The sequence below is a fragment of the Borostomias antarcticus genome (assembly GCF_949987555.1).
Source record: "Borostomias antarcticus genome assembly, chromosome: 2".
NCBI lineage: Eukaryota > Metazoa > Chordata > Actinopteri > Stomiiformes > Stomiidae > Borostomias > Borostomias antarcticus.
The window spans coordinates 28,879,157-28,895,503 of record NC_140235.1 but is presented as its reverse complement, the minus strand read 5'-3'; the positions used below and the strand labels follow the sequence as shown (position 1 = coordinate 28,895,503).

Here is a 16,347-nt window from a genome sequence, read left to right as displayed (position 1 = left end):
GGCTTGAGCAATAATAATAATAATAATAATAATAATAATAATAATAATAATAAGAAGAAGAAGAAGAAGAAGAAGAAGAAGAAGAAGAAGAAGAAGAAGAAGAAGAAGAAGAAGAAAAGGTACAAACACAATGGTGGCCTTCGCAGCTTCGCTGCTTGGCCCCCAATAATAATAATATAGGCAAATACAATAGGGTTCCGGGAGCTACGCTGCCTGGCCCCTAATCAGAGAAACTATTTAACAATCAGACCTATAGAAATGCTATTTAAACCAAACAAAAATGAAACTCCCACAACTGACAACAGAGACCCACCTATGTTGTATTGCTGTAGCCTAGTTTCATTTCATTAAACGTTGACATCTGGCCCACTTGCCACCACTAACTGAGGACAGCTCCGTGCAGAACAGACATTCAGCATCCTCGTCTTCCTCTTTCCTAGCATCTTCTTATTTGCTCGGGGCTCACTGTTCTTGCCATTGGCCTTCTCCTCCAGAGCTCTCTTATAGGGTGAGGCTGTAAGCACTGCTGCTAACTCAGCCCTCCTTTTCCTGGGCCTTGCCTATAGCTTTGGCTGAGGCGAGAGTGCCCAGATGAGACTTGACACTGAAGATTCAGTGGTCTCTGTGCAGGAATGACAGAAAAACAGCGCTGAACTTTATAAATAGCAATGTCGATAAAACATGTAGCCTCTGAAATATTAAAGGACGCTTTTGTTGTCTTGCCATCTCAAGCAGCCAGTTGGGAGGTGTGTGGTATCGGCTGTAGCCTAGGAGAGGTTCTGGCTCCTGGGTTACATTACATAGCATAAGGCAACAGGACTGAACCCTTCCACCCCCTTCCCCACACTGACAGTCTGGCTGTAGGCTTTACCAAAAACAATCCCAGCAATCCCACAGATGCTAATCCTCGTCCCATGGGTTTCTGGTCAGCCATCGGTCGGCTGCTTTGCTGTAGCTAATCTTCATGCCTCTGAAAAAGGCCCTGTTGAAGGGGCTGTGTTTTACTGCAGTGGGGCTGTAGTGAGGTGGAGGTGCCCCGGTCATCGTGATCTCGGGTCATTCTTTCTCAGGAAGATAAGGCACTAGAGGAACAAATTGCCCAGCAGCTTTCATCATGCACACAGGACACAGCGGGAACATGAAATCCACTTTCAGCGCCATTTCTGTACATCCAAGTTCATTTCAAACCTTTATTTATACTCGTGAAGCACTGAGGTCTCATTTACAATGATGACGAGTTCACACAGAGACACAAATCAACAAAACAAATGCAATGCACAATAATAATAATAATAATAATTAAAAACATCCCATTATATTAACCATAAGAGAGTTCTCTCCATACTGTATATTGGATTTGGCACACCACAAGACAGCCGTTTGCCCCAGTTGAATATGGCCTGGCCTCTTCAGCTGGTAAAGGGTTTTTGGTCATATGCCAAACTTCCCAGACACTGATTTCAATTATTCGCCATCTTTGATGCATTTAAGTGCATTTTCAAGAGCCTGCTTCCTCTGTTACTTGTCCTCGAGTAGATCCTCATCTATAATGCAAGAAAAATGGTTCATCTTTTTTCCCATCAACTTTAAATGCTCCCCCCCAGTCACACGCACAAACGGGTCACACACAGTCGCATTGTCTGTCTGGAGACTGACTGACTGACTGACTGTCTGTCTGTCTAACGCGCGCGCACGCACGCACGCATGCACACACACACACACAAAGCCCCCCGCAAACATACACAAACCCTAGACTACAACCTTACACTCTTTGAACCAGGCAGCCTTGCAGGAGCGAGTTAAGTTCTCCCCTGTGATTTTTTCAGACAGGGGATGCTGAATTCTCTGGTGGTCTGAAGGACACCGCACCTATAGGGACTAGCTGCTGCTGCCCCCTGTTGACCTACTAACCTACTAGCACATATGGGAGGAGGTGCAGGTGTCAACTTCTGTCTTTCAGGCGCTTAGCTGGCTCAGAGGGAGGTTTAGAAAATAAATTTAATATCCGTTTTTGTGACATTGCCTTGAACCGCTAGCCTAATTTGACCCTAACTTGTGTGAGCACGTTGACCTAGTTACAGCTAGCATCAAAACATGAAAACATACTGTACAGACTGCATATCACGTGCACAACACATCATGTTTGTAGGTCATTTACGCGTTTATTTTGTATTTTATGAATGCACATATGGGCTACTGTATCAATCTTTATTAACATGGGTCATTTTTTCTTGCTAGGCTGCCAAGGAGCCCTTCTTGGCTTGACATGACAAACCACACTGGCCTAGACACAAGTGCTTTGAGCAGGAGAAAGGCTATTATTTCTGACAAATAAACTCTGAAAGCATCTATTCTTTATGTTGTAAGGAAATATGAAAGTCAGACACATTTTGTTTTGCATCAATTGCTCATTTATATTTATACATTTACTTAGACACATTAAAGATGAAGCTCACATGAGGATCTCATTCAAGGTGTTGACTGCAGATTCATAAATTAGTCTGAAAAAAAAAGAGAATTAGCTTAGACTTAATGTCACATGCCCATATCATTGTACATCATACTCAACATATCATTGTTCCACAAAAGCTAATAAACTACTGTATATATAGAATGAATGGCTCAGAGGAATAAGACCATTTTATGAGAGTACTGGACAGTTATTTTGGTCTGGCCCTCACCTCTTGATGTGTCCCTTGTCCTCGGCTGTGACAGAGGAGAGTTTCAGCAGCTGGCTCTGGGCAGACACCGCCGCGCTCCTCAGCTCGGCTCCAAACTTACCCGCTGAGAAGAAAAAACACATGGTTTATTTGTAAAAACATCAATATAACACAACTGTTAACCACAGAGACGTGCGTTTCATTTCCGATCTGAAGGTTTGGTGAATAATGGGGGAGAGCATAAAAACAGCAACAAAAAAAAATCAATATTCACAGTTTATAGATGCAATATCATACATTTAAAATAGCCCATATATTTTCACCAGGCGGTTTCTGCAGTAGCTACGCTTTACACTTACTCCCATTTATGACGGTCAGGATGTGAAGAATCGCAGCCAATCCCGCCACACAATCGATGGCCTCCGAGTCCACAGATGATTTTAACTCCGCCAGGAAGGCCCTGAGAGACACGACCGGGCTTTTATTTTGAAGAAACGCATTTGAACTAAAACTAGATGACCAGTCAGAAGCAGATGAGGTTAGTCAGGGGGAGCGCACACCCGTGGTGATAGGCTGCTGATGTCTTTCTACAGTATGACCAAGCATCTTTATCTTAACATTTGATCAGCGTGCCGTTTGTGAAGAGCTGTGGAAAGGGGTGGGGGGGGGGCTGGTTACCTGGTGACAGGAGGTGACTTGAGGACAACGGTCAGCAGGATGCTGGAGAGGAGAGGCAGGTCTTCCACCGACTCTGGGGAGGTGACTTCCTGAGCATCGGAGATCTAACAGACAGACATGACAGATGTTTGAAGGAACAGTCTGTATGTTCTTCATAGCGGACCTCCCCTTCTCATGCGTGTGGGACTAACATTGAATTTGCAGATATTCTCTTATCATACGGGTCGTCTTTGATGAAAAGCCTAGGTTTCACAGACACCAAAATGTACCCGCTATCTCAAACCGATAGAAGACAGGGTTTTTCCTGCATAGAGGAATCTTTGGCGCCCCCCGCAAGAGATTTCTGCCAGAGCCAAAGGAAAATCACAAGATGCTAAAAATTTTGTATAAAAATAGTAATTAAAATCCTCTCCAAATGTGTTTGATAGCTTGTTTCAAGTGCAGCCCATGGAAGATGCTTCCCATCATGCTCGGTCTCCTCCTACCCTCTGGAGCCTGTGTCGGCTCTCCACGATCACGGCGGCGAAGACGGTGGAGATGATGCCGCCGAGGGCGTCGGAGGTCCCGCCCCCCTGGGCCGCCGCCACCTGCAGGAACGCCCCCAGAGCAGGGGCCGCCGCCTGGAACAGCTACGGCGGGGGCAGAGGGAGAGAGGGGGGAGACATTAACCTGACATGGTAGAAGAGGATTGGCCTCTGTCTCGCAGGCAAGATAGATGGGTCAACTACAAATACTGTATCACAGACGAATTCAGTCCACTGGAAGTCAGTAGGCGTAATGGAGCATCTTTATTTGAAATATATGACATAGCATATAGAGGAAAATAAAGATAGAATCAGTTTGTGTGACAGGTGAGATGTGAAATGGAGGAATCAGTTTGTGTGACAGGTGAGATCTGTGAAATGGAGGAATCGGGAGGAGAAGATCATAGATGGTCCAATGTTGCCATGGTGAGGATGAGGAACTTTTTTTAGCCTCACCTCCTGACCCTCTGGCTCCTTCCTCAGCTGGCGAGACAGCGCCTCCATGACCTTCTGAAAGATGTTGGCCACCACCCCCAGGATGACCGGGGCCTGGCCGCCAAGCGGGTCCACTTCCTGCTCCTCTCGGCCCAGGGCATCCTGGGAGACGTAGTTCTCAGCCACCGCCGTCAGCACAGACAGCAGCAGGGGAATGCACAGGTGGCCCTTGTCTGAGGACACACACACACACACACACACACACACACACACACACACACACACACACACACACACACACAGTGTCAAGACATTCCTAGCTCGGGCAAGTAGCTGATATTCCCTGTGAAGACGGATCAAGAAATCTGCACAGCATATCAAGTGGGCCCTTCTGTATGATGGTGAAAACAGGTGGATGAACATGAGTTTTCATTACAATAAAAAAAAAAATCATAAAAAAAAAATAAAAAAAATACATGAAACATGTCTTTGTTGGGTCTATCAGTACGAGAACACACTCACCAGCGAGAAGGACAAGGGAGCACAGGTGGAGAATCTGACCAATCAGCTCTTGGTCCGCGAGGCCGAGCAAGATGACGTCTCTGCACACCGTCAGGAAGCTCTGGATGGGCGGTGGTGGCAACCACCAATGTTTGGTTTTGTTTTGTTTTTTAACAACAGAGACAACATTTTGAAAAATGACGTGTTGCGTCTGGCGGCGCGAGTGGGAGACGGGCACTGGAGAGCTATATATAGTGGGAGCCTGGTCCGTGCTTCTTTAAAATGATTATCCCATTTGGTTACTGTGCTGGTTGTCCCCAAGGGTAGTGTTAGGAAGAAAAAACGCTTCTTCAAGGGAAACCGCGTCCTCTATCCATCCATCCGTCCGTCACTCCATCCTTCCACCCACCCGTTCATCCATCCCCCCATCCTGCCGCCGACGCTCGCCGCCGCTGGGAAAGGGGTGGGGCCTTACCTCCGCCACCTGTCTGGCCAGGCCCAGCTGCTCTTCCGTCACCCCTGCCCCTCCCTCCCCGTCGGCGGGCTTGACCAGGAAGGGCAGCGCCCTCTCCGCCACCCACGCCGCCGCGTTCTCCAGGGACGCCAGGAAGTCACGGCCCTCGGACAGCTGAGGAGGAACGCAACCATAAGGGAGGGTTACATCCCAAATACAGATGCGCGTCGATACAGACGTTCAGCTGTCTCAAAGGGACAAGATTTGATCTTATTTATTCTTTTTTTTTTTAACCTCATTTCTGAACGGGTAGGTTTAAAAGGGACACGTCCTGGGTTAGGGTCCCGGGTCCCGAGGAGGAGGACGGGGTGGTAGGAGAGGTGGAGCTGGTACTCACTTGGTGTTGCAGATGGACGCTGAGGCGGGCGTGCAGGGTGAAGGCCCTCAGACACGTCTCTGCGCTGGGAGTCTCTGTCCCGGCGGAGCTCAGGTGAGAGTACAGCACTGACTACCCAGACAAACCGGCAGTTTGGTTTACAAAGATTCACACCAGCCTCGGTGCAATGATACTAGCTCATCATGTCACTCAGTAACACCGAAACGACGGTTCTGCCGTGTCCTGGTATATATATATGTATATATATATATAGATTTTACCCTCCAGGAGCCCAGGGCCTCGTGGAGCTGCTTCAGATGCTGCCTGAGGGGGAGGATGCTGTCCCGGGACGACGGCCGGCTGAGCAGGTACTCCAGGTAATCGAGCCCCAGGTCCGGTTTGGCCTCCACCATCTCCTGGATGCGCACCTTGCGCCTGATGTTGCCCTTGTCCTTGTCCTGTGGAGGATATGAGGGCGGAGTTAGTTTCAGTGAAAAGTCAAGGATTAAAATTGGTGTGTGTGTGTGTACAGTATGTTTGTGTGAGTGTGTGTGTGTGTGTGTGAGTACAGTATGTCTGTGTATGTGTAAGTGAGTGAGTACAGTATGTCTATGTGTGTGAGTGAGTGAGTGAGTGAGTGAGTGAGTGAGTGAGTGAGTGAGTGAGTGAGTGAGTGATTACAGTATGTCTGTATGTGTGTGTGTGTGTGAGAGAGTGAGTGAGTGAGTACAGTATGTGTGTGTGTGAGTGAGTACAGTATGTCTGTGTGTGTGTGTGTGTGGTGCTCACCGCAGGCTTGGGCAGGGCCTCGGTGAGCCAGTCTGTGATGAGCTCCAGGGTGCCGGCGGCCTGGCCCCAGCCACAGAGACAGTCTATCACCTGGCTGTACTGGTCGGGCTGGGCCCCGGGCTCCAGCCTCTTCAGCCTGGACAGCGCCCCGACACTGGGACCGCAGAGAACGGGGGGGTCAGCGCTCTCTGAGGGCGTGTTTGTGAGCGAGAGATGATGATGATGACGACGACTGACCTGAACGTGGGGATGGACGCCGGAGGCAGCAGGGAGGCGAGGAGGATGAGAGCAGCGGTGCAGCGGTCATCCTGGAATACAGAGAGAGAGAGAGAAAGAGAGAGAGAGAGAGAGAGAGAGAGAGAGAGAGAGAGAGACCGCACACACAGAGAGCAAGAGACCGCACACACAGAGAGCAAGAGACCGAGAGAGAGCAAGAGAGACCAAGAGACAGAAAAAGGAAAGGAGAGAGAGAGAGAGAGTGAAACACGAGGGAACATCTAACGCAAAAAAGAACAAAGACGAGGTAAAAAGTAGGGCCAACTCACCTGGAAGACGTTGAAGTACTTGGGCACGACGTCGCCAAACTTGGCGACCGTGTACTGGAGGGCGGGCTTGTTGAGCTCCAGGGCCTTCCGGATGCTTCTCCACAAGATGGCCACCACCTCCAGCAGGCTGGCCATGGACGCCGTGTCCTTCACGGACAGGACGCCTTCCAGAACCTGTGAGGAGGAACGGCCTGTTAGGCTCTCTCGACGAGGACGCTGCGCCCGTTTCAACGTATCTGCGTTCGACCACCGAGGAACGCTTCCGAGGGTCACGAAACGGTGCCGCAAAATTCAGAGGCACGGCGAAGAGAAAAAAAAACAAGACTTTTCGACTTGTGAAAGGTCACGGCGTAACGTCCTGAAGGCTCGGTATAAAAGGTCAGAGGCGCGCTCTTACGCTCGTGTTCTCCTTGTTGCTGGAGCCCGTCTCGTTCAGGTCGTCTCCGCTATCGATGCAGGCGTTCAGGCAGCGCCGGATGGTCAGCATCAGCTTGGCTGGAACACAAGAAGTTGCGAGGTTCTCCTCTGGGTGAATGTTTACTTTTTGATTTCGGGGTCGTGGAAAGAAGAGAAAACGCATGCCGCAGTCTTGGAGAGGTGCCGGTAACGGGTGAAATATACTAGAAAGAGAAAAGAAACCGCACACTCAAGCTCTCGATGATGATGATGATTTATTTAGGCGACGTTTCGGCCTAGAGGGGTTTGTCAAAGTCTTGAAGAAGGCGGCGACGTCAGTCTGAATAAATCCCCCAGCATCGGGAGCATGAGTGTGCGGTCTCTTGTCTTTTTCGTGATCGGGTCGTGTTTCATGATCACGGCTCAGTTCCTGTGATGAGTCACAGGCAAAAACATCCGCCGTGAATAGTCGGGTTTTTACGTCAACGGCTTACTGTGTTTGACACAGGCCAGTGGCGGAAGTACGAAGGGAAAATGTACGTTTGCGTAGCTGTTCGCGTGATCAATGAGCACCTTTTACAACCTACATCTAGGGCAGAATCACCTGCATCGTTGTGGCCAGTGTAGCCTCGAGACCCCTGACTTCCCAGATCCCCGCCTCCGAAAGACTGGAGATATCTCCATCGAAAAGCTTAGTGTGTGTGTGTGTGTGTGTGTGTGTGTGTGTGTGTGTGTGTGTGTGTGTGTGTGGGGGGGGACTCACCTATGTTGGTAGGGGCCGTGTAGAGGCTGGCGTGCTGGTAGAACTTCCTGGCGGCCTTGGGGTTCATCTGAATGAGGGTGACGCAGCGTTCGCACCACACCATCTCCGGCTGGTTGACGGGGAAGAAGGAGTTGAAGAGCAGGTTGACGATCCTCTTGCAGACGGGCTGGGAGTCGACGGCCAGGCGGGCCAGCAGGTGCTCCATGGAGCAGACCTTCCAGAACTGGACAGAGGGTGGACGCAATGAGCATCCGTGTCTGACCAAGACTGGGTGACACTTAAAACTGAAATATCATCGCCCTTAACAGTATCACACATGCACACTGGATGAATCGCTAGTTGTGCTTACATAGAGCATAACTGTTGTGGTTTTCACATGCCATGATCTTTCGAAACGTCTTTCGAAACGAAATAGCTTCCTCACTTGCTCCAGCACTAATGCGCACAGCACGCAATCGTTGCTCCAGCACGCTGTGCGCATGCGTGCTGGAGCAAGTGAGGAAGCTATTTCGTGTCTAAAGATCATATTACAGAGGCATGGGAAATAACACAACAGGCCTATGCTCTCTATGTAAGCACAACTAGCGATTCATCCAGACAGATTGATGAAAACAACCGTTTCGCGGCAGAAAATAGATTTTTAGAAGCTGCATTCTCGTTGCCCCGATCACCGCCATTACATGGATATACTGGCTCGCGCTGGATTTTACATTTCTTCTACAGGCCTCCGAACTACATCAAAGTGATCTCGGTGAGTCAAACGTCTTATAATATGTCGTAAATAAGGTCCAGGTTGTCAAAAACGAGCATTGTCCTTTAATTTCGTTGACGAGAACTATGACGAAAACTATTCGTCAACGACATTTTTTGGGTTATCGTCACGAGACGATAACTAAATAAAAATGAATGTATGATGACAAAAACTATGACTATATCTATTCACATTTTCGTCAACAAATAAAAACTAGACTAAAATGGTTATGGAGGGACGTATGGTTAAAGTTAAAATCAGAATGTCGAGGTTCGGGATGTGCGCAGTTGGATCATGGATGTATTAATAGAACGAGTTGGATGCAACCTACAGGTAGCCTGTGTGTATTTAGCCTACATTTGAATAGTACCGTTGCTACACCGGCCGGCGGGAAGTCAACTAACAGCATACGACTGCTGCGCCTGAACTGTTCAGTAAATGTTCAGAAATGTCTTTGTCAACGTTCGCACACACCGGGAGAAAGAGGAGAGCAGACATCTGGATAAACTTCATATTTGATGCAAAGGAAAACAAAACCATTTGTAAACCGTGTGGGGTGAAAAATGACAAAAATACAACAAACTTAAAGCAACATTTGGAGAACAGTCATCCCGAAATTCACGAGAAGGTAAGCCCCCCCCCCACCCCCGGCTAACGTTACTGTATTAGCTAAACCCAAGCTGGTGTGTTTCTGAAATACTTCAAATACAATACAAGCTAAAAGAAACCAGTGTTTCACGTAGGTTTGTGGCGGTGGAGAACTGAAGTGTCTGATCATTGCAACGCTAACGTTAGTGGCTAGCCAATGTTGGGCACAGGTTAGCTAACGTTACACTGTGTAGCAACAAGTGGGGCTATGCTTGTGGCGGCTGGCGGGGGTATCTAGCGTTAGCTAGTCTGGGTAAGATAGCTAAGCAACTACTGCTGCTGTCTAATGTTATACTGTAGCTAGATGGATAAGACACGAACAGTTAGCTACCTGGCGCCGCCATAGCCCCTCTCCTCCGGTGTGACGTTAGCTAGCCTGTGCCTGATGTTAGCTAGCCTGACTAGCCAACTAGTGCTGACATGATAATGTTATAGCTTGCTATATCAGGCACAGATGTATCTTACCAACACCGGTATGACTGTCTGAATGAATACTGGACTCTGTAAAGCGCTCTGGGTTTCATGAAGGGCGCTATATAAATCCAACTTGATTGATTGATTGAACTAAGCCTGTTAAATTTGAGTTGTCTAAATCTATGGTAGATTTTGTCGACCAAAATCGTAATGATATTTAGTCAACTAAAACTAGACTAAAACAAGTCAGATGACTAAAATATGACTAAAACTAAATGGCATTTTAGTCAAAAGTCTATGACATTTTAGTCAAAAGTCTATGACTAAAACAAAATCATAATTTGCTGTCAAAATTAACACCGACACGTGCACGCACACACACGCGCACGTGCACGCACGCACACACATGCACCTTGGCAGCTCGAACAGCCTTGGTCTTGAGCATCATGTCCAGGAAGGCCACGCGGACCTTCTCTGAAGTGTCATGGAGGCTGTTCTTCAGAGCGGGGAGGAGGTTCTCCAGCAGAGGGTGGCTGAGGGCGTTGTCCAGGACGATGGTCAAGCACTGGAGCAGGGAGTGGAGAACAGAGAGCACCATGTGGTCACCGTTCACGTCTGCTGGCGGACATGACCTTTATGTAACATGCCGTAGACACTAAAGCATTGGCTTGGAAGAACAAAGAACAGAGGAATACTTTATTGCAAGATGACAAATCTGGGAGGAACTATTGCAACAAGCCACCCATTCTAATAATAGCAATACTAATAATAATACAGTTAATTTATATACATAATAGATTATTTATATAGCACTTTTTAAAACAATGTCACAAAGTGCTTCAAATTCTAAAGATACAAAGATTTAAAAGTTAAACTTGGTTAACTTGGTATAACACGCTCATCACGCCCATGCCAAGAACATATCTGTTAGAAAACCTTTTCAAGAGCCACAGGGCTTTATAGTCCTGCTGGGGGGTTTAGAGGGCGGGGGAGTGTTGCTGGGGGGTCTAGTGGGCGGGGGGAGGAGGGCGTGTCTCCCCTCGCCGTGGCCCCACCTTAAAGACGGAGCAGCGCACGTCCGGGGAGCTGGCGTCCGAAGCCAGTTCCGTCACCAGCTTCTTGAGGAAGTCGGAGATGACGGCGGGGGGGATGAACTCCCAGCACTTGGCCAGGATCTTACACACCCCCAACGTGGCGGAGGAGCGCACCTGTGGCTGAGGGTCCTCAAGCAGGGACTAGACGCACGCAGGCGCGAAGACAGGGAAACACAAACAGACATTTGAAGTTTTCTCCTTAAAATGCCCTGTAGTTGCCTAGCTGGGATAAATACAGCCAAACGTGAAGGGTCATAGGAAATGAGTAGCACTCACCATCAGTATGTCCAGTTGTTTCTGAATGGCCTCCTCCATCTTCTCGCTGCTCTGGTTGGGGTCATGGATGGGGAAGGCCTCAGCGAAGAGGAGAGTGGCATTGGCCCGCACCTCTGAGTTGGTGGCCTGCACAGATAGGGCAGACACTGCTCTCAATGGTATAGAACAGACACTGACAAGGATTCAAGAGTGAGTGAATGTGTGTGTGTGTGTGTGAATACAGAAGCTTTGACTGTACACTGAGAGCTCTCCAGAGAATGGGTTGGTAGAGCCTGTGGAGCATCTTGTCCAGGTTGGGACGACCCTTCCTGGCGTGGAAGTAGCTCAGTATCTGCAGGGACAAGAGGAAGGTTAAGGGTGGCAAACACACTAAAGCACCGCAAACAACAACAACAACAACTAAAAGAATCAAAATCTCATCATTCAATGAAAACTTATCCGACTAACTAGTGAGCAGTGAAAGAGCTTTGCAAAAGCTTTGCTTGTGAGAGGCTGACGCCTAAACCGTTTCCTTTTTTTGTAATAAAACATTTACGTTCGTCTCCTTTGTAATGCAGCTCAATGTGTACTCAATGGCAGCTTAAAGTCCAAGACTCGCTGTTCCGTTTAAAAAAGTATTAAGAAGCCTTTATTATTTCAACGGAACAGTGTGCCTTGGACATTCTGTTAAGATGCCCCGGAAGTATTCAAGACACTGAGCTACATTACCCATCCCCAAGCCCCATCCGGCATCTGAACTTGCACTAAAACTACCTCAGGCGCACCTAGCACCTGCTGCACTTTACATGTGTTGTGTGCTGCTGTTTTGATGTTTGTTTGATGTGATGAGCGAACCTGACACATTCCTATCAATTTATTGTTGACATGGAAAATAAATTATTGAATTAAATACAATACAAGGGTGACACACTTAAATTATCATTATTTGATCTAACCTATCCCAAAGAGCACCTGATTCTTGTTTGTATGATTGGAACAGCACACAGCATTCCTACTACCTAATCATTTCATAGTTTCCCTTTTTTTTATTTTCAAAGAGGAGGATGTAGGAAGTATGTTCTTGTGGTCCCAGCAGGAGGACGTCCTGGAGGTGGACGTGGAGCCCTCTACCTGTCGGACTCTGGGGAGGACAGGCGAGCTCTTGTGCAGCAGGACGGCGTGCTGCATGAAGTCCTGGACGCAGGCGTTCTCCATCTCCTCCAGGAGCAGCCCCGACGCCTTCTTCCACGCCCTGAAGTAGATCTCGGCTATGTGGTCAGTCAGGGTCCTGAGGAAGGAAATACAGTTGAAGGCCCTCTAAATCATCCCCACAAAAATGCCTACTTCCTTCCTCTCTACCTTGGAAAATCACAGATCTGACAAGACAGGCTGGTAATAGGCTGTTACGAGGAGCACATGCTTTCCCTTATCCAATCAGGTGCATTTTAAAGAATTCACACTGTCTTCCATCTTTGAATAGGAGATGCCTGATGCCATGACGTTGACTGTGAGAAGATCGCAGATGTGAGCCCTTACTTGGTAAAGAACTGGAGCTGGTTCTTGATGGTTCCGTGGATCTTCTGGATTAAGGTGACGTCACAGCCCAAGAGGAATACCATCAAGCGCTTCCCCTGGGGGAGAGACAAGCAGGTTAGAGGCAGCAGGACACAGGGAACCACACCCAAACACTGTGACCAGGAGTCACTAAAACACCTTTATTACTACTCTAAAACACCTATTACTACTCAAACACATATTACTACTCTAAAACACCTTTATTACTACTCTAAAACACGTATTACTACTCTAAAACACCTTTATTCCTACTCTAAAACACCTTTATTACTACTCAAACACCTCTATTACTACTCTAAAACACCTCTATTATTACACTAAAACACCTATTACTACTCTAAAACACCTTTATTACTACTCTAAAACACCTTTATTACTACTCTAAAACACATACTAAAACACCTTTAATACTACTCAAACACTACTACTAAAACACCTTTATTACTACTCTAAAACACCTTTATTACTACTCAAACACTTATACTAAAACACCTTTATTACTACTTAAACACTTTACTACTCTAAAACAACTCTATTTTTACTCAAACACTCATACTAAAACACTTACTACTCTAAAACACCTTTATTACTACTAAAACAACTATTACTACTCTTAAACACATTTTACTACTCTAAAACACTTATACTGAAACACCTTTATTACTTCTCTAAAACACCTTTATTACGACTACACACATTAAGTGGCACACTTAGTCGCTTACAAGGGTGCGCACGCGCACACACATGCTTACATTATCATTTTTTATGTGATTGACGCTAAGGAAGCACTGGAGCAGCAGGTCAGTCATCTCCATGTTGTCCTCTGATGTAAAGTCGACGGAGAGCAGGACGTCATGTAAGAACCACAGCCTCTGGATCTCAGGCCCCTGACCACACAGAAAGAACGCAGGGACAACGCTATGGCAACGTTGACTAATTACAGAAATCTCATGTCAATAATCCCGAATGGACAATGTTGAATTGAGTAAAATTCAGCGCATGGAGAGTCAAAGCCACAGTACACGCACAAGAGCCAAGCAGTACTGATTGGTTTTCATCTTATTTTTCCCCAATAATAACACCCTTACCGCATAGGGGGAAACAATATTGGACAGATAATGCAACAGAAACAAGAGTACTGACTGGTTTCTTAAATATGAGGCTTTTCTCCAGGCAAGAGAGGAAGGCAGTGCGTCCCAGCTCCTCTCTCCCCAGGAGCCCCTTCTTCCACCAGGCCTCACACAGACGATGGACAGCCTGCCGTAGGACCACCTGGGAGGTTGGCAGGGAGGCCAGGGCGCCTGGGGGGGGGGGGTGGAGAGAGCAGAGCGAGGGGTGGAGTGAGATGGGATGAGACCATATCCACTTCCCTTTTCTGGTATGCAAAAGAACCACTTTTCGTTTTGGTGCGAGACATTTCTTGAGGCAAAAAACATGGAACATGTACAGAACGGTACAATAGCTCGTCATCTAAACAGAACTGAGATACCATCACCTACCATTTAGTATGTTGGCGCACTCCAGGAGAGAGTTGTAGTTGTCTCCGTCTTGTATGGCAGCTAGAGAGGCTGTCACCACCATCGTCACCGCCTCCATGACAGACATGGTGTGTTTCTGGAATGAGCGGACAGTGCTTTTCTTACCACAAGCAGAGTTGCTTCATGAAGCAAGCACAGATAATGGAAAAACGAAAGAGAGGGAGACTGAGGAACAAGTAGCACTTCAGTTCAACTGGGCCCTCTCAGTGTGACACGTAGAGATACGTCATGTGACACGACAACAATTAGTCCTCACCAGATCCGGTGACGCCTCCACCTCCATGTCGTCCTCCCTGTCGCCCTCTTCCTCTAGTCCAGTGTTGCAGCGCTCCAGAGGGAACTCGGACAGCGCACCACGCAGCAGACTTGCAAGTCTCTCCCACAGAGTCTTTCGCTGGGCCTTGGCAAGCTCCTGGACCACCTCCTTCAGGTCGAAGGGTTCGGCAGTGTCCTTCTGGGGAACAGAGGGGCATAAAGGAATGTCAGGCAGATAAGGATGGGACTGGGCTGCCGGTAAAAAATGAAGTGTAGCCATCTTACATGGAGTTTTGTGAAATTGAGGAAGTCCTCCACATTTTCTTTGCAGACTGCGTCTAAAAACGCCTCTCGCTTAGACATGTTTCGGGCGTTACGCAGTTCCTGTTGTTAAACCTGAATGAGAAGAGATGAGAACAACCAAATAATATCTAAACACATAAAAGCACTACCCTCGGCCTGCCGACTTGTCTGTCCGCGGCCTGTCTGTCGATCTATCTCGACTTTCCTCGGACACCGTCAGTCTGACAGCATTCATATTTGGCACGGATATCCGCAGGGGTCCCAGAAAGACCATGACAGGGATGGATTTTTAAATAATTTACGTTTTGGCTATTTTTAACATAAAATACACCAACCAATGGAAATGATGCTCTGAATAGAACCTTGCTCCAGTGTTCCGGCTGCCTACTATAGAATTATAGTATTATAATTCTATAGCTGAGCTGCAGCTTTGCCCAAAATTAGTGAGGCTGCCCTGATGCACCGAACTACTTCCTCGCGCCAGCCAACTCAAATTATTTTTTTGTTGCTCAGCTTTGCCCAACATTAGTATGTCCACCCAATAGTAGTAGCTAGCTAGCTTGCAAACAATAGCCAAACTATGCAAGCTATCGTTCAGACGGGACTTGCCAAACACATATGTCCACTGTTCTGTGGGGAGACGGGCATATTAATGCTGATTGCTCTAACGACTAACGTGATCAAGACTAGCAAATAAGTTGATTGGATGGGCTAAGATGGAGTGATAGTAGATGTACAGTATTTAGATGGTGTCCAGTATTTAGATGGTGTCCAGAGTGCTCCTACGGGTATCAGAACTAGTTTTGTACATTTTGACACAAGCCGGGTACGTTAGCACAGCTGATCCTTGTTTACGTTTTAATGCACTTTGCTAACCTAAAACGTTATTTACTGGCCGAGTGTAGCGCTAATGTAATATTGTTTCATAAGATAAAGTCATGAACCGTTACCTTATTGTATCCTTTCGTTGGCCAGCTACAGTTGTTTGATAGCATAAAAGTACTTTACGAGACGATAATCTCCAAACGCTCACACAGAAGGTCGCGCCAAAATTTGATTTAACGTCGCTTTATAAAGACGTCATTGCAAACTGTGCTGGCACATACTGGCCTTGACCACCAGATGGCCCCCAAGTAGCGTAACAAGTCTGGTTCGGTGATAAAGTGTTTAGAATACGTTTTCTGCAACCATGTGGATCTCCTTGTCTGCCCATTATTCTTTGCATGAAAAGTGCTATACAAATAAAGGTTATTATATTCACGGTGGACATAATATTTGATACAAATCGTGATTTGTATTTCTATTACAATGTACCACATCCATACTGCTCCTGCATAGACCACTGAAAGCCATTTAATGTAATACTGTACTGGAAACAGTCCTATACTATGTC

General features: G+C 47.2%; 1 protein-coding gene across 1 annotated transcript; it reads right to left on the bottom strand.

The window, feature by feature from the left end:
• Positions 1 to 2,366: 2,366 nt before the first annotated feature.
• On the bottom strand, positions 2,367 to 15,980 carry ncapg2 (non-SMC condensin II complex, subunit G2). The gene is made up of 27 exons (XM_084450307.1): positions 15,905 to 15,980; positions 14,937 to 15,047; positions 14,653 to 14,850; positions 14,358 to 14,472; positions 14,002 to 14,159; positions 13,611 to 13,745; positions 12,820 to 12,914; positions 12,415 to 12,571; positions 11,543 to 11,635; positions 11,305 to 11,430; positions 10,990 to 11,169; positions 10,347 to 10,499; positions 8,122 to 8,344; positions 7,360 to 7,457; positions 6,963 to 7,136; positions 6,655 to 6,725; positions 6,418 to 6,571; positions 5,910 to 6,080; positions 5,650 to 5,760; positions 5,274 to 5,426; positions 4,820 to 4,919; positions 4,319 to 4,530; positions 3,824 to 3,967; positions 3,339 to 3,442; positions 3,020 to 3,120; positions 2,682 to 2,784; positions 2,367 to 2,501 (listed from the first exon to the last, which is right to left on the bottom strand). The coding sequence occupies exons 2-27, from the start codon at positions 15,012 to 15,014 to the stop codon at positions 2,453 to 2,455; spliced, it is 3,456 nt and encodes a 1,151-aa protein (XP_084306433.1). The 5' UTR covers positions 15,015 to 15,047; positions 15,905 to 15,980; the 3' UTR covers positions 2,367 to 2,452.
• Positions 15,981 to 16,347: the final 367 nt, after the last annotated feature.

Bases quoted from the DNA above. Each gene is read 5' to 3' on its own strand.
- ncapg2 (XM_084450307.1), bottom strand. From the start codon at position 15,014: ATGTCTAAGCGAGAGGCGTTTTTAGACGCAGTCTGCAAAGAAAATGTG. The intron at 13,746-14,001 runs GTCAGTACTCTT...CTGTGTGGTCAG, and splicing joins GCCTCATATTTAAGAAACCA to GGGCCTGAGATCCAGAGGCT. The intron at 6,726-6,962 runs GTGAGTTGGCCC...TCTGTATTCCAG, and splicing joins AGTACTTCAACGTCTTCCAG to GATGACCGCTGCACCGCTGC.